The sequence below is a fragment of the Mytilus galloprovincialis genome, chromosome 1 (genome assembly GCF_965363235.1).
Source record: "Mytilus galloprovincialis chromosome 1, xbMytGall1.hap1.1, whole genome shotgun sequence".
NCBI classification, from domain to species: Eukaryota; Metazoa; Mollusca; class Bivalvia; order Mytilida; family Mytilidae; genus Mytilus; species Mytilus galloprovincialis.
Window position 1 is genome coordinate 47,816,727 of NC_134838.1, and position 22,279 is coordinate 47,839,005.

The 22,279-nt window shown below is 31.0% G+C and overlaps 1 protein-coding gene across 13 annotated transcripts in view; it reads left to right on the forward strand.

Annotated features, from left to right (window-relative positions):
- The window catches only part of LOC143076340 (IQ motif and SEC7 domain-containing protein 1-like), a 97,560-nt gene that overhangs the window by 32,498 nt on the left and 42,783 nt on the right, over nucleotides 1-22,279 (forward strand). For 2 of the 13 annotated variants that reach the window (XM_076252069.1, XM_076252154.1), the window contains exons 1-2: nucleotides 3,937-4,091; nucleotides 15,231-15,254. The exons of 3 other annotated variants lie outside the window; for them this stretch is intronic. In XM_076252069.1, the coding sequence (XP_076108184.1) occupies nucleotides 3,952-4,091; nucleotides 15,231-15,254 (164 nt within the window). In that variant the 5' untranslated portion in view covers nucleotides 3,937-3,951. Of the gene's footprint in view, nucleotides 1-3,936; nucleotides 4,092-9,224; nucleotides 9,281-11,547; nucleotides 11,592-15,230; nucleotides 15,255-16,151; nucleotides 16,304-16,392; nucleotides 16,538-19,883; nucleotides 19,963-22,279 lie in introns of those variants that run through there. 8 more of the 13 variants (XM_076252084.1, XM_076252108.1, XM_076252076.1 and 5 more) reach the window with 7 other exon arrangements.

Consider the following 22,279-nt stretch of genomic DNA (forward strand, 5'->3'; position numbering starts at 1 on the left):
CCAATATTGACATATTGGACCTAGATACAACAACCGTTCATGCTGGCTGTTCAAATGCCTCCTTCTGAAAAATCACAGTGCTAGTCGTTTGCTTCTTTACAAACTAAAAGGGAGGTTCATGGAAGAGCCTACACAAACGCTAAACGCTTATACTTATCAAACATAGAAATTAATTGTCCTATTCAGAATCGAATTCAAAATTCGTGTTATTTTAGCCCTCACTATGACTCTGGCAAAAATAATCACGAATATAAGGCCTACCCATGTTAAAACTACAATAAAGTATAGCTTGCATCAATTATTTCTTAATTAGAAAAAGAAAGCTGCTTCTACAGGAATCCAGCTGAAGTAGCATTTGTTTGAATATTGCCTCTCAAGAAAAAAATATCAGATACAACAGTCCCATTCTTCATAAACTACAATTGAAACCAGCAGTATTTGAAAGACCATTGGGAGAAAGAAACAATTTGAGTTTATTTGTTTATGGAGCCTGTAGCCCTTTCTGATGAAAGATATTAGAACATTCCCCCAGTTGAAATATATCATGTGTGTTTACTTTGTTATGACAGTTGTCCTATGAGAACATATGTGATATATTTTGGTTTGAGGTGAAAACCTCTTGTGGCAGACCAGTTAGATATTGATTGGTTGTTTTTTTAAACAATTTTCTTGTATAGAAAAAATATTTATCTGTATAAAAAAAAGATATGTAGGTTCCCTGAAGGTATAGGAAATAAGTTGTTTTCATTAACAGATAGATGTTAGATAGATGTTGTATTGACATAAAAGTCTGTCCAGAACAAGGATCTGATAAAACTGTTGATTGGAAAAGTGTGGATGTTCATTGCCCTCAAGTCTTGTCTACTGGTTATGGAACTTGTAGGTGTTCTTTTGTAAATTTCAGATGTTGTCCATCATTTAAAAAGAGCATGCACTTTCTTATTGTTTGTTAGGTCAACAGCCTCAATTTCCTGAGGCTGAGACAGACTTTGCCATTTTTCAGTCAAACTTGAAAAGTTTATTCCTTAAATATACTTATTTAGTAATGGAAGCTCAAGGTTCTTTTATTTATAGTTTAAAAAGAACGGATACTCATTAATTACACAAGACAGTAGAAAAACTCTTAATCCAAGTCAGGGTGGAATTTTAATAAAAAACTGAGATAGGCGAACAATTGTTGAAATTGCAATTAAAAATGTACAGAATGAAATGTTGGTGCATGCATTATTATGGTCATGATAGTCAAGTAAGACTCATCACAAATTTATATTTTATTTTTTTATTTCTCAATATCAATGACAAATGAAGTATTATAAATATAACAATTTTCGTTTCTTTGACAAGGATATTTATCAGTTGTATTAGTCAAAGTACATCTTATGTTTACATTAAGAAAAAAATGTTTTCCATGAACAGTTAACTGTTGTGGTTTTGTTTTGTGGTTTAATAATATGTATTCCTTACTTTATCATGTGCACATATTAAACCAATGACACTGTTGATTAATGAAAATCGAGAAGAAATGACAAGAAATGAACAAAGATTTTTATCCAGAAGGGGAAAGTAACTAGTGTTGTCATTTATTTGTATTGTAAGCCGAGACAAAAGTAAATCTTGAGCATGCTGCTATCAGACCCTGTGGGATATTGTTATTATTTATCTAGATTTTGGGGTTATTTTGCTTGCGTCATAATATTTTCTAATGCTAGAGGTTACTGTTCTAATGTGATAACTTGTTGATTAAGAGCTTTTTAAAGTTCAGAAATATTTGAATAATCTTGCATATTTTTTATGTTTGATAACAAATTTCATTAAAGTAGATTGCATATCATTATTTTATTAAGTTTTATCAGTCTAGATAAATTAATTGAATTGAAAACAGTTTGTTTTATCTAAAAATAGTTTAGCTGAAAAATATAATACACTGAAATGAAAACTTTTTTGAAGGCAGTTAGAGTTATTCCCCTTTCATCATACAATTCCTTGGTACAATGTAAATTGTAATAGAATGAAGTGACAAAGTTCTTAATAAATTTATTGATATCTGATTTATGTTCTGAAGATATTTTGATATTTTTTTCATTATTAAAATTATAATTGTATTATTCATGAAGCTGAATTAAATTGACCATTTTGATTCAAAATATAGTGTCATTATATGAAATGCAAGTTTTAAGGCATGTTATATTTTATGAATAGTGCTGTACATACACATAAAAACCCCAACTAATTTGTATAACTAAGAAAAAATAGAGGATGAATGGTTCAACTGCCAAAGGCCTTATGCAAAGATGATGTAGCTCCACTCTGATATCTGCCCCCCTCCCTGTCTATCTATCTTTCAATTGTTGTTGCACTGATTCAAGCATCTTCATATCTTGTTAAAGATCTTTTTTCGGTAATTCATTTTAAATTGGAACCAAGTGTTATGGTTATGATACGAAAAATTAGAAAATGGCTAAGCAATATATTTACAGGTTACTACCCATAATTTTGTGCTTGCAGTCCTAATATTCTATTATTTGACTATATTTTGTTCCTATGCTTCAATAAAAGGTGCTTAGGATTCATTCAAACGATGCATTAGTGGGGTATTCCTTTACCTATGTGGGGAACTATACCAGGAGTCCTTGGTTCAATTCCCTTGCCTGGTACAGTGCTGTCAGTTGTAATTCAGGAAGAGCTATCATGCTCACCCAGCTGTTACTCTATAAATAGACCAGATCAGGTAAACATTGCAGTGCTGAACATTGATCAAAGCTACCCATCCATCAGACAATTTGTAGAACATGAAAGATGGCATTATATCCTGACATGCTCACCTGCAGGTATGAGATTCGTGTGGTGACCTGTATGGTACTTCTTCTCATCAATCATGCAACATGTAAATACACAGATATCCAAGGCCTTAATTACCATTTCCCACCAGTGTCAGCACAAAATTGTAGAAATAAACTTGATTTATGAATTATTTATGATTTGTGGTTTTTATAAAGTTTGCATAAATTATTCTCTCTTAATTTTTTAATCAAAAACTTGTCATGGTTGAGTTGTTGAAACACTCATGACTTGCATGTTTTTCAATACACAAAATTTGTCTTAGGGTTCTTCACCTGTTCAACTCACCTGTTTTTTTTGTGTGACGAAAATGATTATGTTATGTCTCTGACAGATGTACTTGTATGTTTCCATAAATCATTTATTTTAAATGTTAAAAGATGTCCGGTTTTCATATAGTGCAATCTTCTTTTGTCATATCTATTGACATACTTTGAAAACATAAAAATTTACGAGCTCTATGTTTGAAATCAACAAATATTTACCTGCGTTCTTTCACCTGGATTACCTACTTAAGATGCTGTGGTCATTTACTATTAATGATGTTGTAATTTGCTGACTGTCTTGAAAAAAGAAAAATCATCGTGGAAAACAGCTGCTTATATTTCTGTTAACAAGGCATTGTATACATACTTAATTGTTTGTATATTATTTGAGAAAGTGATGTATTCCGCTGGAATTTATGTTGATCTGTTTTTGGCCTAAGCTCAAACAGAACTGACATTGATAGCATACAAAATGATACTTGTAGGATTGCCTGGAATATTGAATAGTTGTGAAAAATCAATGCCTTGTGCCATTTTTCCATTGAGAAATTTAGAATCGAATATTCTTCTTTTAGATTAATTATATACGTTAGGAGTTTTTGTTCATTTACATTCATAGATTTTGGCCTGATTGGGAATATTGGAAATTACCTACTCTACATAAGAATGTTGACTTGTCCGGAATGAAGTTATGGCCCTTAATTGGGTCCGTAGTTTGATTGTGCAATGTTTTTGCCGACGTCCTAATAATTTTCTGAAGGATAAAGGGAGTGGATATTACGGTGAAAGTCAGGACGACCTTTATGACAGTGATGGCTTTTGGGACGAAAAGGTGTTTGTTAATAACATGGGTCCACCAGAGATAGCTTCTTCGTTTGAAACCATTCCCCAGATTGTTTTAATTGAAAGTAATCCAGCTTTTGAGGATGACAGTGAGTCTGTTACAAACTCTTCTGTAAAAAAGTTTTTAACAGTTCCAGAGAAAAGGTATTTATAAATAAAAGGGAGATTTGGGTTAATAGGAATGAAACAGAAACCATGCCAACTACAAAAGAGCTTGTAGATAATAAGTTAATATTGTTTGTCAACAAAAAGTGATCTTATATGTCTCAGAATGTCTCCTGAGTGAGTTCAAAAGGTTGTTGATTAATTCAAAACTGCCAAAAATATGTATCATTTTGAATATATGTACCACCCAATTTTCTCGTATTTGGCGCAAACTTATTTTTTTAATTTGAATAAGGAGGAAGGGGGGGGGGGGGGGGGCTTAGAATTAAGATTCTTTCTACCCTAGTGATCCTTCATCCCTATATTTTCTTTCTTATCCTATTAACTTTGTCATATTTTACCTAAAAACAACAGTTACTTATATTTTAATCTTTATTCTTCTCATAAGAGCTGTGGGAGTTCAGTATATATTGTTCTCATAAACTTCACAGAATAAAATGAGAATGGAAATGGGGAATGTGTCAAAGAGACAGCAACCCGACCATAGAACAGACAACAGCAGAAGGTCACCAACAGGTCTTCAGAAGTTCCTTCTACTGGATGATGGCCATAATCAACAAACTGAATATTTTGCCCTGACTTTGGTGCACATTGTTACGGACCCCTCACCCTCCCACCATATTGTTTGAATTTAGTTTAGCTTTGCCACAGAGTATTTAAAAGCCTTGACTGACAGCGCTGGTAACCACGAACTTTGAGAGATTATAGCATCCCTTCAATGAAAATAAGTGGGAATATAATTCACATTCAAGCAATATATCATAACATTAGTTTACCATGGTACCAAAAGGCCCTGGGGATAACATTGATGCTTTGTTGAAGTTATTTGTTTTTCTATGTTTAGAATTGATCATTGATTATATATATGGTTTGTTTATAATATCAATTACACGTGGGTGGTGTGAATTTATTGGATTTTTTCATCCCTTAGAAGTAGCTTATGCTGTAAATGACTATAACAAGCATGTTTGTAACCTTCTTTGAAATAGTGAATCTTACTCAAACATGCTGCCTGAGTTCAGTAAGGAAGCAACAAATAACATTTTACAGAATATTTGTTTTACCTATGACATATGTCCACGACATCCGTTGACCTCTTGCATTGAAACAAACCAGTATGTTTCCTATCCAGAATCTACCCACACCCTGAGAAAACAGAGCCAAGAAGGGAGATAACTTAATAAGCCTGTAATAAAGCCCCAAGTTGTTTAACTCAACATTTGTGTGTCCCCTGATGGTAATACATGTACTTGTTATATGCATGTATATTTTTGTATTTAGAAAAAAATAGGAAATAGTAATCTCTATTTAGCACTGGACCATTAAGATGAAATTGAATACTTTGTTATGGACTTGCCCATGAATCCTATTCCAATGGAATCCTAATTTTCTAACTGCTATAGAGTCATTTATATTCATTGTCATCAATTGTTTTGCCGAATGACAAAAAAAACATAATTTTTGCTGATATATTATGTTTTGGTTTGGCCAAATTCTGATTTCTTATAGAAGATTTATAATTCATTGGAACATTAATATTTGTTGTTCACCTGTACCCATGATATACACAGAAAATGTAATCCAGTAAATGATAATGAATTCACAATATTTAACAAAGTAACCATGGGAAAAAAACAGTTAGTATAAATTATTGCTGAGCTGATCTGTATGATACAGAAAAAAAACTATTTTTATGCTTTGTAGTAAAATTGTACATTGCTGAGATTGTATGTTAAAGTACTGTGTTAAATTTCTCACTCTCTGCTACATACAGCTTCTTTAGAAATGGGACAGGAAGAAAACAATGAATACTCAAGAAATTTCATGATTGATTGATTGATTGGTGTTTAATAGATATAAGAAGATGTGGTATGAGTACTAACGAGACAACTCTCAATCCAACTCACAATTTGGAAAAGTAAACTACTTACAGCAAACTGTACTACATCATGGTGGCCAGTTTATACTGGCAGGGGAAGCTTGGGTAATACTTGAGAGCCACCAACCTTCATCAAAATGGCAAATCCTAGTTGAAGAAACCTTCCAGTTATAGCCAAAATATTGTGAACAACCATTTGGATATTTTTATTTAAGGTTTATGTACCCTTCTGTAGCCATTTTTGTACGAATTTTTCAAACCTCAATTGTATCAAAACTAAAGATATAATAAATAATAGAGATAGGCCATTTAGTACATGTTCCAAGGGGAAACTTGATGCAAAGCATTATTTTTTACTGTTTCATTGCATTTGATAGAAAAAGAGGACTTTGTGGCAAATAAATCAAGATTTTTATAGAAAATCCACAGCCTTTAATACAGAGATTTTTGTTATAAAATTTGAAACATAAATTACTCACTTGATTTTCTTTGATGTGCTAGTGTTTATTTTTTACAAAAAGTTCTAAGTAACCTGTAAATTCCAAAACACCTCGTGCTGAGTCACTAAAGTCGAGCGCACCCTAAAAGGTGTACTTGATTTTGGCCATATTTATACTTGTCTTAACCAATAACTACATTTATAAACTTGTTTTAAGGAAATCAATGCTAGCACTGCATGCAATAATCCTATATCTATCAGTCATCAAATTGCCAAATATGAGAGTACAAGGATAAAGGCTGTGGATTTTCTATAAAAATCTTGATTTATTTGCCACAAAGTCCTCTTTTTCTATAAAATGCAATGGAACAGTAAAAAATAATGCTTTGCATCAAGTTTCCCCTTGGAATATGTACAAAATGGCCTATCTCTATTATTCATTTTATCTGTAGTTTTGATACAATTGAAGTTTGAAAAGTTCGTACAAAAATGACTACAGAAGGGTACACACTCTAAGACATAAACCCGGATTTCCAAATATTTTTCTATAAATCTATCTCAGCATGTTATCAGTAATCAGTTAGATATAAATTATGTGGACACACTTTCTTAGTGATTCACTAATTATAACCACATGTGGATCACAAAATGATAAGCTATAAATTTATATTTCTCTGTGTCTTTCCTCCTAGCTTCATTGTATTTCTGAACAATAAATTTGAAGAAAAAAAAAATCCTAAAGAAAAAATATATATTAAAAAAATAATAATATGCATGTTTAGTTTATTTCGATGTTATGGACTACTTTCCCTGCATTTACACGTATATGAAATAATTTTGTTCCTCACCTTTTTTTCTATATTTAATAAACTTAAATAACTTTGATTTTTTTCAAACTGATGTGAAATCAGGGAAAATTAAAAAGTTACCATAAACGATTAGCCTAACTTTGAAAAATGATCTGGTCTATGCCATAGGTATTGGCCAAAAGACAACTTTTTTAGCCCTCCCCCTTTTATTTAAATCTGGTATTTTTCTTAGTTTTCTATCAATTTCGATTAAATTTACGGTTTTTCTATACTATATCAAAATAAACATGCTCAAATTAAATTTTAATTGCTACTTGCTTTTAATTCTAAGTTAACTTTACACAGCTAGAAATTAACAGTAAAAAACTCCAGATGTTTTTAAAAAGGGGGAGGACTTTAAAAACTCCTTTTCTTTAAGTACTATGATCTATGCATGATAGAGCCCTATTCCAAAATTAACTTAAGAGTGACAGCAAACCAGATTTCCTGCAGAGGTCGAAAGCGGAACAGTCGAACAAGTATGGACACAACATTTAAGCTTAAAACAGCTCTGAATTTGGATTGTGATTGAATATTTGACACAGCATAGGTTTGTGACACAAAATCAATGTGGTCAAAAGAACTGATTTTCATTTAAAAAAAAACAATTTGATTACCAGAAAACGAAAAAAATCAATTAAACCTCCAGATGACAATCCCCCTTTTTTCTTCAAAACAATATAGAATGTGTTAATCAATGTGTTCTCTTCTTTTCTATCATACCCATAATTGTTTGACAACATCAGATTTATGTCATCTTTTTTTAAACAGGTGTAACATTTGCTACTGTGCCAAACAATTAACATATTACATACTATAAATTACAATAAAAACTTAATCACTTTAAAATATTAACATTAATTATGATAAAATTACTGTAATAGTTTTCTGTTTTTATTTCAACTTCTGGTGTAAACTTTCAGTTGTTATCCATTTGTTTGATGTGTTTGAACTTTAGATTTTTGTCATTTGATTGGGGACTTTCTTTTTTAATTTTCCTCGGAGTTCAGTATTTTTGTGATTTTACTTTTCACATGATCAAACTTTATTATTCAATTTCTATATCAATATTCACTAGGAATCATTTATACACATTTGTAACTGTACTGAAAATGATATATATATTAAGTATGATAATATGTATGTGACCAGTTATTTGGGGGATTATGATCAACAAACCCAGCATGATGCATGGTCTGGGGTAATTGGCATCAGCATGATGTCTGATAAGACCACAGCTACAAAGTAGCTGGAAATTCGGGCTTATGTCTTAGAGTGTACATAAACCTTAAGGTTTATTTTCTAGTATATGGCATGTTATAACATTTTATTGTTACAAATACATGATTTAATTTTAATTCTGTTATGTGAAGCTCATTGAAAATGTTTAACTCAAATAATCTTGGTCACAATTCTGATTAGCTAAAAGAATAGACGCTCTTCAAGAAGCACAAAAGTTATGATATTCAAAGAATGGAAAATAAATCTTGTTGACTGAACATCTAATAGTATCAATATTATATTAAATGTGCTGGAAATACTCGCTTATTTAATAGTCATTTTTGGCTCAAACTGAAAGGAGATACATGTATGACAATTTTCTCATATTTTGCAGTGATAATTGTTGAGATTTTTAGTTTATTTTGGCTTAGAAGTAAGAAATTCTTCCACACCAGATTAAAGAAGTATGTGATGCATTTACATCATTGCCAATAAAAAGAAAATAATAAATGCACTAAATAAACATTAGGTTAAGAAGAATGTCTTGATGTTTTTGTTATTTATTATAAAGTTGTTTACTTCTTTGATGTCTTTGGGAGTAAGAGTTATTCCCCTTTTGTCACACAGGAATTCAAAACGTGTAAACTGATATGATTTGAATGATAATAGGTTATATTATATATAATACACCTGTCATCATTTTGATTAGAAAATTTGAAAGTTAATTTCAATACAGGAACATGGCTTTTATGATGTGGAGCCCTATTATAGACAATGAAAGGTATGATCAATTATTTTCTATAAAATTTACTTTTGTGGGGACATTTTTTTCTGGAGGGAACTTATAATGTTTAGAAGGGTGAAAATAACTGTGAAATGTCAGAGATATAAGTCAGTTGACGTCATAAACAAAATGATGCAAATTGATGAAAAACTGAATATAAATTCCAGAGTTCCCAATTGTACTTATTTTTGTTGCTGATCCTTCAAATTTTCATAACAGTCTGACAGACATATATGTATCTATCATTCTGTCTGTTGAGTCTGGTAACTGGGCAAAGTCTGAAGGTGCTTTTTAGATATTTGTACCTGAATGTTTTAATTAATGTTCAGAAAAGAGACTGAGTTGCAATTTGCATTAGCTAAATATATTTTAAGAGGTTCAAAATAGCTCGTTACAGCCTTATTATGAAATACCTAGTAGTTTCAAGAGAAATATAAATGTTTATGCAAAGAATTTTTGTCCATCCACAAATCTTGATTTTCTAAAGGACCTGTATTGGGGAAAGACCTTGCAAGTATAGGTTGGACTATTGTAGAAAGGATCAAAGATTACTACAAAAATGTTAACCTTGCTTTTCGTTCTTCCTAGATATTGAGGTCTTTTTAAGTTTGGTAACATTTAAGTCTTAAAGACAAAAGTACCTTAAACTTCTTGTACATGATAAATTGGGGGATGGGGAGCAATACACTAGTACATTGGACAAGTTACCAATAAAAGTATTAGGTAATAACATGCAGAAAAAAACATTTCGTTCTGGGAAAACCGCATATAAACATAAGTTTTTTGTTCAGAGACAGCAGTTGGAAGTATGTCATTAAAATATACTTTGGACTTTAATCTCTGAAGAGACAGTTACATAATGGTACAGAGTTCTTCTGTAATACAAAATACTTCTTGTCTTAAATTTCATCAATTATTTTCCAGTGCATTGTATCATGTTTATGTTATGAAAGGAACACTCTGTACCAACCCTTTGACTTCAATTTGCATAATTTTTCATAACAAGTTGATGAAATTGTTATTCTTAACTTTGCAGTTGTCTAACCAATAAGAATATTGTTTTCCTTCACAAACCACTTGAAGTCAAGAGGACTTTTAAGGATGTCATTAAACAAGTATAAAAGGTGACCTAAATACATCTCTTGAGAGATTTGAGGATTATTTGTGATATAATTTATAAATCCTGTTGTCTTAGCACTTTCAATAGTGTTAGTTTTTCCTTGTATTTGATATATATATATAGTTTGTCAAGTATGTTATGAGTCTGTCTGTCTGTCTTTCTGTGTTTTTCTTTTTATTAAAAGTCATCGATATTTGATTTTAACCAAGTTTTAGATAGCTTTGTATTCAGCATATTGTAGCTCTAAACTTCATGTCAAATCTAAATGCATAACTCATGAAGAATGAAAAGTAGGTCACTGAGTTTCTCAAATAAAATAGTCGTTGAGTAGATTAAACTATTCTTGCAATTTTCAAGAAATAAAAAATTAAGCCTGTCCAGCAAGTAGAGGGGTATTGACATTAACAAAATTTAACAAAGTCAACACATTTAACTGACATGTAAATGTTACTTATTTTACACTTAAACTGACTTATAAATTCTACAAATTCAAAATGGGTTACAAACTTTGACTTTTAAGTAAGCTTTAATTTTGTTATTTTCAACCTGTGTATTCAGAAAGTTCATTATATAAAAGCAAATTGTGTATGTTTTTATGCAATAATATTTGAATGTTACAATGTTGGAATATCATTGTTATTCATAAATTTAAATTTGATTTTAATCTTTCAAATTATTGTTCGAAATGTACTAGAATTTAGTTCAAAATAAGGTGAATGTGGTCGTTACTTATGGAAATTTTATTATCTTACATAAGTAAAAAACTAGAAACTTGACATCTATGAATTTTTTAAAAAGATTGATTTCTATGTCGTTTTCAATAATTCACGGCATGTCACTCTAAACGCTGTGGAAATTTGATTTTTAATTGAGATGTTTACTTCTTTTATAGCTTGTCAATTGTCGGTGTAGTTCTTTATTTATGGACAATAATAAAATGTACCTAAATAGGGAAAGGCCAACCATCCTTATGAAAATACTGTATTTACTGGACAATAGTCAGAAAATTGAAAATTAAAAGTTAATTGAGAATGAAATTGATGGTTGTGTTTGGTTTTGTAATGTTATTAGGTGGTTAGGTGTTTGGGGAAAATAAAGTGATTTATTAGAACACGTAAATTATTACTTTCAAATTGGATATAAGTGGAGCATACTTGAAATGAAATCGCTCTTAAAGAGTTTACTTTGGTAAGACTTTTAATACATGTGTCTTGATGTTAATATATTTTGTTCATTTACAAGATCATTATTAACTCATTGTCTTTAAATGTTTTTAGTGGGAGTTTATTTGCTGAGATGTAAGCAATAGTTTTTGATGGATGAATTTCCAATTAGCAATTGTGGATATTATATAATCAACAACTGAAAGTTTTTCTGGTTGATGTTTATAGACTGACTGTGTTATCTAATATTGAAATCTATACAATTGTTATGGATAAAAAAATCTAATATCATTACTTATCATTCATTTTGACTAGAATTCAGAATTTAATAGTTATTTTGTAACAATTTCCTCCTGTATATTTGCAACAGATGCCATATGCCCTGAGGTCTTTTGACTTCAAATGATTTCAGTGATCTTTTTGTACTTGAAAAAATATGATCTAGCACTGGTCTCTGAGCATTTCAGAACACTCTAACTGACTGACAATTTCCATCTAGAGACCCAAATTAATTGGGATTGTTTTTATGTTCCTCATTATTGTAATATATAAAATTAACATTTTACAATCTATTTATTGGTTGACAGTCAAGTTTATTGACTGCTATCTTGTGGGCTGGAAAACAAACTACTACAAAGGGACATAACTCTTGACAACAGTAATGACCTTGGGGTGATTTACAGGTATCAGTTATTCATTAAGGACAATAAGTATGTAGCATCATGGATCCTAAAATTGAAATAAAATTGAACACACTTGATCAAAACTTCATGAGACATACAGAAAGGAACCAAGAATGATTTATAGATATCAGTTTTACAAAGGACAATCAGATTGCCATTGTTACTTCATGTACCGTGAAACAGGTCGGGACCACTACCTTATATGGAAATGCATAAATTAGCATACTTATGTTCTCGCACATGTAATTGTTTATTTACATGTGACGCAATTTATTTTTACCTAGGTTTTTGACCAATCCACTAAATGAGTCACAATGCATGATGGACTACTACGTGTTTACAATCAACCAAGAACACGTGTTATTTACTGAAATACAACACATTTTTTCGTGCAATGCGGGATTCACAATTTCGCTTAGTTTTTCATTTTGTGTATCCTCATTTATAGTTCGTGATATAAAGTATTACTTCCATGCTCAGATTAACGAAGAGTTGTTTCTATGTGAAGAAAAAAGGCATTGAATTACCCGATATATAGTCATTAACATGTTTGATGATGGCACAGAGATTTCATGTATTTGTCCACCAGAAGCAACGAAACAACAGCGAAAAAACACAATTACCCATGAGACAAACTTACTGGTGTAAAGAAAGCCGTCGATAACAGCCGGTGCTGATATTCAAGAGTACAGCAATGTTCGTATAGATAATTAAAGGCAAATGTGGGATCCTTGAATTTTGTGTTCGTAAAAAAGGCGAAGAAATATTTACATACATGGCAGTGTTAACAAAATTTATAAGTATTTTTGTTGGTCACATTTCAGTATATGAGACTTCCAAACTGTTCCCTTTTTTTTTAAAGTAGTGAAGTCAGCAACTGTAGTTTTAGTTTGTTCGTTTTTTAACGGGCTCGGACATTTGTCAAACTGAATAAAATCATTACAGCTGATTTCTTAAACCTGCAAAGTAAAACTTTGGTTGGTTTGCTTGCTTTGTTTGTATAGTTGTTTATACAAGCTTTGAAAATAAGATTGACATCTTTAAACAATATATATATATAGGCATAGTTTAACTTGTATATTGTATATTTTGTACAATATACAAACAAGCAAGCAAGCTAACCAAAGTTTTGCTCCACATGCATAATAAATAAGCTGTAATGATTTTATCAATATGTATGTGCGACAAGGTGGAATATTTGATATGTTTTGTGAAAATTGCAGCGTTGGATCTATGATAAAAAAGAAGATGTGGTATGATTGCCAATGAGACAGCTGTCCACAAGAGACCAAAATGACACAGAAATTAACATTTATAGATCACCGTACGGCCTTCAACAATGAGCAAAGCCCATACCACATAGTCAGCTATAAAAGTCCCCGATATGACAATGTAAAACAATTTAAACGAGAAAACTAACGGCCTTAATTATATAAAATAAAAATGAACGAAAAACAAATATGTAACACATAAACAAACGACAACCACTGAAATACAGGCTCCTATACAATATATTTTTTTTATGGGATAGATTTCTTGTCCTTTTATATATTTAATTGGGCTGTTTTTTTTTTGTTTTTTTTTTGTTTGGATTGTTTTACACAAGTAATTTTTGGGTCATTAATAGCTTACTTTTCAGCATTGGACCTATGACTGCTTACTTTACTAAATTATGTCTTTGTTGGAAAGATGTCTCATTTGGCTCTTATACCTCATCTTCTTATTTCTATATACAAAGCACGTTTTAGAAAAAAATAATAGGTAATATGGTACCCACTATGATCCAGAGACTTTTAATATTGGAGATATTTTACATATGTCAACAGGACAGCAGTCGAACGATAAAAAAAACCTCTGAGGTATATTTTGTGATAAAATTAGCAACAAACGGTTATTTTCGATGGATGAATTTAAACTATAAAAATGTATTGAGCTATATACCGTACCCGCTCAGTGACGGATCCAGGGGGCGGGGGTTCCGGGGGATGGACCCTTTTTTTGGACGATCAGTGCATTTGGATTGGGACATGTAGTTGGAACCCCTCCCCTTTTGTCCAGGGTTAGGACCCCCCCTTTTTAAAATGGCTGGACCCGCCCCTGCCGCTTTCATAACACTTCTTTTTAGCATACTGAATATTATGATGTTCTTACTATTAGTTCAGGTCCGGATAAAAAAAAAATACATATTCAGTACAGAAAGAAGTGTTTCAATGAAAGTTTCGTGTTTTTCTAGGCAGAAGTGATTTTGCAATGACATTATACAGGTTTAAAGAGCTCAAATGATTTTCTTACTGGACAGTGGTCACTTCATTGGATATTTCACTGTGTCATGTCGTGAAATTAATGCAGGTTCAATTTATAACAATGCACAAAACCGGTTCAACTACTTTTGCAAGGCGAAAAAGAAAGTCGAATCGTGAAGCCAATAAACGATATTTTTTTAATCTGAGCATGCAAATTGAAGATTACGTTATATATTTTACATTAAATATATTTGCAGAATAAAAACTTTGGTAATGAGAGTCCCAGACAATATATTAATTGACTGTTTTCCCACTAATTCCACGTGTTTTAAGTAGTAGTTTACTCGTAGTAGCCCACAATGCATTGTAGTTCATTGAGTCGATTGGTCAGTTTTTCAAGGCCATATTGGCCTTGTGTTTTGGAAATTACTATGCAAATATATTCGGACGTCAGAAAATCTAGAGTTCTCGACCTGTGAAATGAGAATCTAATTGAATTAGCTACAGTAAAACAACAGGGATATTAAATTTTCACCTAGCCCTTTATTTTTATGTTTGATCTGTGGCCTGAAACACCTTTCCCAACTTGCAACTGTTACCCAGGACTGGTTACGCCTTCAAGTGATGATTCTTTGCAAACAATGTGGTCAGGTCAATGAGTATGTGGTTGGTTAACTTGTCTAATGATTTTGTTGTTTGATTTTGACCATAGTTTTGAATTATTTTTGTAAATTGTAGCTATGCAAACAGGAGGGATTTTAGGTGAGTAGGTTTTAAGTGTAAATAATCAGGATTTTATATGTTTTTTCCAATCTTGGTTATTCCCACACTGGTTCAGAATATAGATTTTTATAAAATTTTCGTCTTTACAATTATTTTATGTTAAGCTATAGCATGTTCAGTAAAATAATTTTTCTTCCTTTAGTTTGTACTCTATACCTATTATGTTTTCTTTATATATAATTTATTCCCAGTTTTATTTAGCATTATTTTAAGCTGTCTGAAACTACAATGTCATTACAGAGTTGGGATGTTTTAGTTTATCAGTATAAAGATTTGATCCATGGAAAATGAAATGATGTTGTCTTAAAAAGCTCTAGCTTTTTAGAAGTGCGGTATCCCTTGCAATTACTTTGCACATTTTTTCATTATTTTACACAAAAAAATGCTCAAGTGATGAATAAGAAAAACATTAGCTTCACTATAATCCCCCTTTTTTTCTTTTCTGTTTGGCTTCATTTCTTTTGAATGCAAAGGTACTTTACTGGTTAATCAAAAAAAATGAAATTGAAAAAAATTACTATGAAAGAAGATCAAAAGACAGAATTGTTAGTGTTAATCTTTGTACAAACATTTTTTTCAAACTGTTTAATCTTTAAAGGTACTTGATAACAATAACAGTATGTATAACTGTATCAGTGATTTGACAATTAACCTGTAAGGTCATATATATATAGGTGTTACCAATTAACACTTATTTATGTTCACTGTAATAAATCCTTTGATGTAGGTAATTAATTGATCATGCTTGTTGAGATATAAGAATTAGATTTATGGCTTGTGTTGATTAGGGCAGAAATAATCAGGACATGTGTTTAGATTGACACCAAATATCTAAAGATATAAACAAGGGTTTGAATTTCATCATTGCACATGTTTGAAAATTTGAACTGCAGGATATTTTTTTGGCGAAAGGTGTAAAATTTGTTTTTCAAGCTGCATGTCTTGTCCAATTAAAAACAGGGGCAGATAAAGTTACAGTTAAAGCTGTTTGGAAGAGGACATTTTGCATAATTTTGACCAAACGTGAGGTAATGTTATTAGTGGTTTGAACTGCCCATCATGAAAAAGGTTGAATAATTTTTGTGAAAAATCAGACTTAAGCCTTAAAACCTTTGATGAAACTGTTAAACAGGATGTTTTGAAACAAAACAAGTGGACATTAAGTTGACCAGGATATACTAGTGGCCTGATTACATTGTAGATTAGATAACTTGGACATATTTAGTCTCCCTGCTTTATACATTACAGGCTTCTTGTAGATGGTAAGTGTTTTAAAAGCATAAAAAGTGTCACAAGATCAAAATGACAAAATGGCTCTATAAATTTTGTAAGTTGACTACATGCATATACCATTTCTGGTATCTGAGCAAGAAAGTGTGCATCTTTAGGTGATGAATTTGCTTGAATAGTTCTCTCTTAAATATATTTATGCTATAGTTGAAATAAAAAAGAATTGGAAATGTTTCTTGGAAGATTAATTATAAAATATATATATATATATATAGATTATCATCATTGCTCATGGCAGGCAATAATCTTACTTGAATGGTATCAATAATTTCTTAATTTGGGTTGTGCTTCATTGAGAAAAAAATACTTAAATGCCAAAAAAAGATTTTTCATCTTTTGTAACATTTGTACATGTACATTTACATGTATGTGGCATTAAAATCACATTAACAAGTTAAAATTTATTGTTTTTAAATAAATTATGGGTTGTCCTTAAATATATGTAGAGGATATATGCAAAGAGTTGAAAATTTTGCATCTTGGTGATAAATTATGATTTCTTTACTTTCTCTTGTTGCATGCAGGTCACCTGCAATGGACATAATTGTCCTCAATACGAGTGCAATAAACCCTATATATATTGTCGTTATTTAGGCTAGATGATTTTGGAAGCTACTTTTGCTTAATAATGTGTCAAATATATTTAATTCTCATGTACATATGAAAAGAAAAGTTAAGTTTTATAGCCTAAATATTTACCATTTGAAAGTTTAAGCAAACATTAAAGACTTCCTAATCATAGCACAATTTGAATCGCTTGTTTATGTTTAGGAATTACTTTAATCTTTAAACTTCAATAAAAAAATTTCACACTTCTGATGTGGTTTTGAAAAAGTACAACTGAAAAGAAATTCATATTCCATAAATAGTATTTATATGAAAAAATCGTTAACCAGGTGAGAGGGGCTAACTGTTTCTATCGACCTTTCCCAGTATTTACTCAGAAGTACTTGTGAATCATGTTGTTTAAATGTATTTAAGGGCAAGACCCTGGATAATTAATAACTATAGGGTCAGTACCCCGCAAATGATAAACTCCTCATAAAATTATTAATATCAAACAATCAATGCCCTTCCTTGTGTACCTGGTGTGTTGCATAGGGTAAACAATGCTGGCCGATTAGGTGATTGACAGTTAGGAGGAAGTTGAATCAGTTGGGGGAGGGGTTCAGTTAGGTACATCTGTACTATAATGATTGATTTTGAAATCATAAGGTTTGAACATAACGGTATATAATATCTTTGAGATTGGTTTGAATATGTAAGTATGTTAGCTATATTTCTGCCCCTTCGGTATCTTTGCCTCTCAGAATTTATGGCTAATTATTTTTAGAACAAATTTGACTATGACATTAGGGACGACATCAAACGTTCAATGAAGGATAAAAAACTTAATTCACATAGTTTTTTCACTGACCCCCACACCCCCCCTCTTAACTTAATTTGGGAAAAATTGATTGACCAATAAGGATATATGTAAAATCGATTTTAGATTAACAAAACTTGCAGCAATGTTGACCCCCCCCCCCCCCCCCCACCCCCAAACTATTTGATTTAAGTTTTTTATTCTACATCAATCTTTTGATGTCGTCCCTTAATTGATGGTTGTATTGAAATAAAACTTTTTTTGTGGATATTTTCAAGTATATTGGTACTTTATAGTCAAGTAGCATAATGTGACAAACAGCAGCTGCTTTTGCTTTTGCTCTATGATATGTATAAGTGATGTTTCATCTAGATCGGATATCTGCTACACAATTAGACAATTAAAGTCATAAGAAACCTCAAATCCAAAAAAATAATGCATATGTTTTTTTATAACTCAATGGATAGTTTTCATTATAAAACTTTTGTACATATACTTTTTTCTGAAGAAAATTCTTTAATTTATTCATATTTAGAAGAAGTTTACTTTATTTTAATTGCTTCCTTCCAATTCCCCCCAACATATTTTCCGTATGCAAAGTGACCTCAGTGTGACCCATCTCGTAAAAATCCGGTGATCACAATACGCATGGATGTCCTTAAAATAAACTATTATCTGAATTTTCATGTTAAACACGTGCTCAATTTCCGTGCTTTTTTGTTTATTTTTTGTCAATTGTTGACAAACGGGTGACAATCATTAAACTTCGGCTTCAAAACACGAACTTTAAATTACCAGCCATATTTTCACAACAACACTGACCGATTGAAAAAAAAATTGACGATTATACGAAATTTACACGAAAAAAATTATAAATTCGTGCACAGAAGACTAAGTTTATGATGTTTGTATGCATTGGTTCAAGAATTGGAAGAACATTATTTTTCACCGGTGACTTGTTTCTTATGACTTTAAGTTTACTGACCAGTAAAGTGTCTTGGTGACAATGCTTTAGAACATGGAATCAATATAGGCTGTGGTTGGTTCATTGGGTGTGGTATGCCTACAGGAAATCTCTTCCTTTCTGAAACAAAACAATTATTCAGTCATTGCATATTCTTGGTTTCAAGATAGCCATCAAACTTTTCATACCGTTAATTTTTTTAAAGGGCTGTTTATATAATGCATGAAAAACTTAACTTCTATAACATAAGTTGACTGTTCAGAAAGTCTTGAAAAGCTATGAATATAATGCCATCGTCTGCTGATTTCTTTTTATAAGGGGAGATAATATTTGTTGGTTTGATGGCATTGACAAGATAATTATTTAAATTATAGGAGTTTTAACCACAATTACCTAAAATTAACATAATGTATTGCTTTTTCACCTGTCTCATTTGAACCGTGAACTTACCAAAATTAATTTGAATTCTACATGCAATCTACACATTTTGGTTTCCACTAGGAGGAATGTAATACTTGTAGTCCGTATAGACTGTTGGAATACTGGAAATGGAGAAGTAGGTTTGTATTTCTGGTAAACTTAAATTGGCGGAGATATCAGTGAGGGATTATTAAAGTGTTTATTTTTCTAAATTATAAGAGAAGAAAGTTTGGTATTGTATGTTGAAGTTTTTTTCAAATTTGCTTAAAATTAATTTGAGCCAAATTTTGTAAAAAAAAAAAAAATTTGAAAAAGAATTTAGAAAAAAAAAATGCATGAAGAAGAACAGCAATAACATTTCTTCATTAAAACTTTGTACTTTTTGACATATAACAGAATTTTCAATGAAAAGGAACTGAATTTTTCCATCAATCTACTGTTTTTCTAAACTTCTGCTCAATCATGACCTTCAGAAAAGAAAACTGAGATTGTTAACAATTGGATGAGAAATGCAGTGATCCTGCAATTATATGTACTGATTGTATATCTATATATACATGCTCCAGGTGGATATCTTGTGAGATCTATATAGTCGTTCTGTAGGTACTGAGGCAAGGCCATGGGAGCTTTAATTCACTTCATTAATGGTAAGCATTTCTTCTTGTTCCTTTGGTGTCTGTGATGATGCTTCTTAAGAAACGTTGATTGTTTAATAATGGAAAAAGAAAATTTAATTTAGTTTTGAGATTCAACAGATACAGCAGCTGAGAAACAATTTATTATAAAAAAAAATTGCTGATTATAGAAATAAGGTGTTAGATATATGAGATTTTAGCCAAAAATTACGAAATTTTCTTTTACTTGCCTCTTAATTTTATAGACTGTCTATAGAATTGTTTTCTTAATGGACAGGAGAGCAGGGGAATCATTTGATCAAAAAGAAAATTATGTAATGAAATATAATTCAGCAAGTTTGAATAAACACCATTTGTAGAGATTGTCATCTTAATATTTTACATTATCCCGCTGTGGGTAACATCAAATTATTTATTTATGAAAATTGGGACATCTTAATAACTCTTAAGACATCCTAATTGTATTTAATATATATGAAATAAATGCATGAAATTGATAATAAAAAAAATCTGAACGAATGCATTCTTTAACCTTATGACAATAATTTCATATTAGGTTGTGTATAATTTTCTATGATTGTCCTGTTATTAACGGAGCATATGGTGGTTCTATTCCGTTTCATCCCAAGAGAGGTCGATCCTGTATTAGTTCTTGATCAGAGAAAATTATCAAAGGATCTTCTCTTTTTTTTGCAATTCTTCCATATGATGCATCCATTATGATAAATAATTGTTAGTTTGTGAGATTATTAATCGATGATATTTATCCTAATTTGGATGAGGTCACTGAAAAACTGTTTTAAGGGAAATATGAAAGAGATATTCAGTTTATGAAATTGTCAGTTTATTGATTTCAGAATGATTATATAATTTAGAGTCATGCATATTTAAATAGCTTTTTTGTTAAAATACATTTTCAATACCTAAAAGTTAATGAAATAAACATTTATACAAATTGGAATGAAAAAAATTGGCAAATAGTATTCAGACACACTTTTACATGAATTACTATGAAAATATTAGTTGCTGAATGAATTATCTTCTCGTAGCTTGAAATAAATTACATATTATATAAAATACATTTAACACTTTACAGCAGCAGTGGAATCCCATATCTCAAGTCTATATTAAGTTAGCAGAAAATTACACTGCTTAGGTCTTCGTGTGTTTGACATTAGATTGTTCTTGTAGTAAGAGTTGTACTGATCTCTGATACATGTCTTGTTGTATGGCAAAACAAAATTACTGCAGTAGGTACATCACTTTCTTGTATCTGTAATGAGAGCTCTTCTGATCGTGAAGTTAATGTTAATGTTGGCATAACAGTAGATGAGTACTGTTTGTAAAAAAAAGATGATGGCATAATAGACAACTTGAATGAAGAGTTATGAGACTGTTATGATCTCATAAAAAAATTGGCAATGGAGACATTGTTGATGATGAGAGATGATGCTTTAATGAATAAAAGATAGTAACTTAGTGTAAAATAGCGCTCGTATATGTTTTAAGGGCAAATCTGATGAAATTTTATTTTATTTATCGTAGATGAAAAAAAAGTACAGCTCTATTAATTATTCATCAAGTTTTGGCAAAATATCCGTTGGACTCCTTTGATATCACTTGATACAGCTTTTCACTGCTTTAATTTTATTACGCACAGAATGTACATTATAAAATCGTTCATTACAAGATTTAATATTATCTCTGTGGTAATCAACAGAGAATGAATAAATTCATGATTATGGAATAAGCGAACAAAGTCTGTAATTGTATTACTTTTATTTAATGTCCGTTAAGTATTTAGAAAATAATTGATAGATAGAGTGTTATCATTAATTACATTGGCATGGTGTATTGATTTCGTTATGTAAGGCATTTTGTAAAATTACTGCTGGAAAAAAGGACCGATCACACTGTTTGATACGTCGTACGTTATTCTAGTGTTCTATACCAATGTACAATCAAAACCACTTAGTTTAACTGAATAGTAGAAGTCAGAAAGTACAGCGATTGGCTTGCTGTTTCTCCTGAGGAATTCTGTTTGTGAAAAAAACGGATTTTACATGGTTGGTATCCGTATTGATTATTGGAGAAAAATAATAGTGATGATAGATTTGTATAGAGCTTCTGTACTGTTTGAATGTCTGTATAGTAAAAACATGGGACAGAGTGCCTGTTGAAGGAATTGATTGTTTTAATTGAAAATTTGCATAAATACATGGATAGGAAGACAAACATTTAGACTGTTATCAATCTTTGTTCTATTTGCCAATGCATGTTTGTTTGCGTTGCTGTTGGTTTTTCTTAATTGTCTGTTACGAAACGTTAG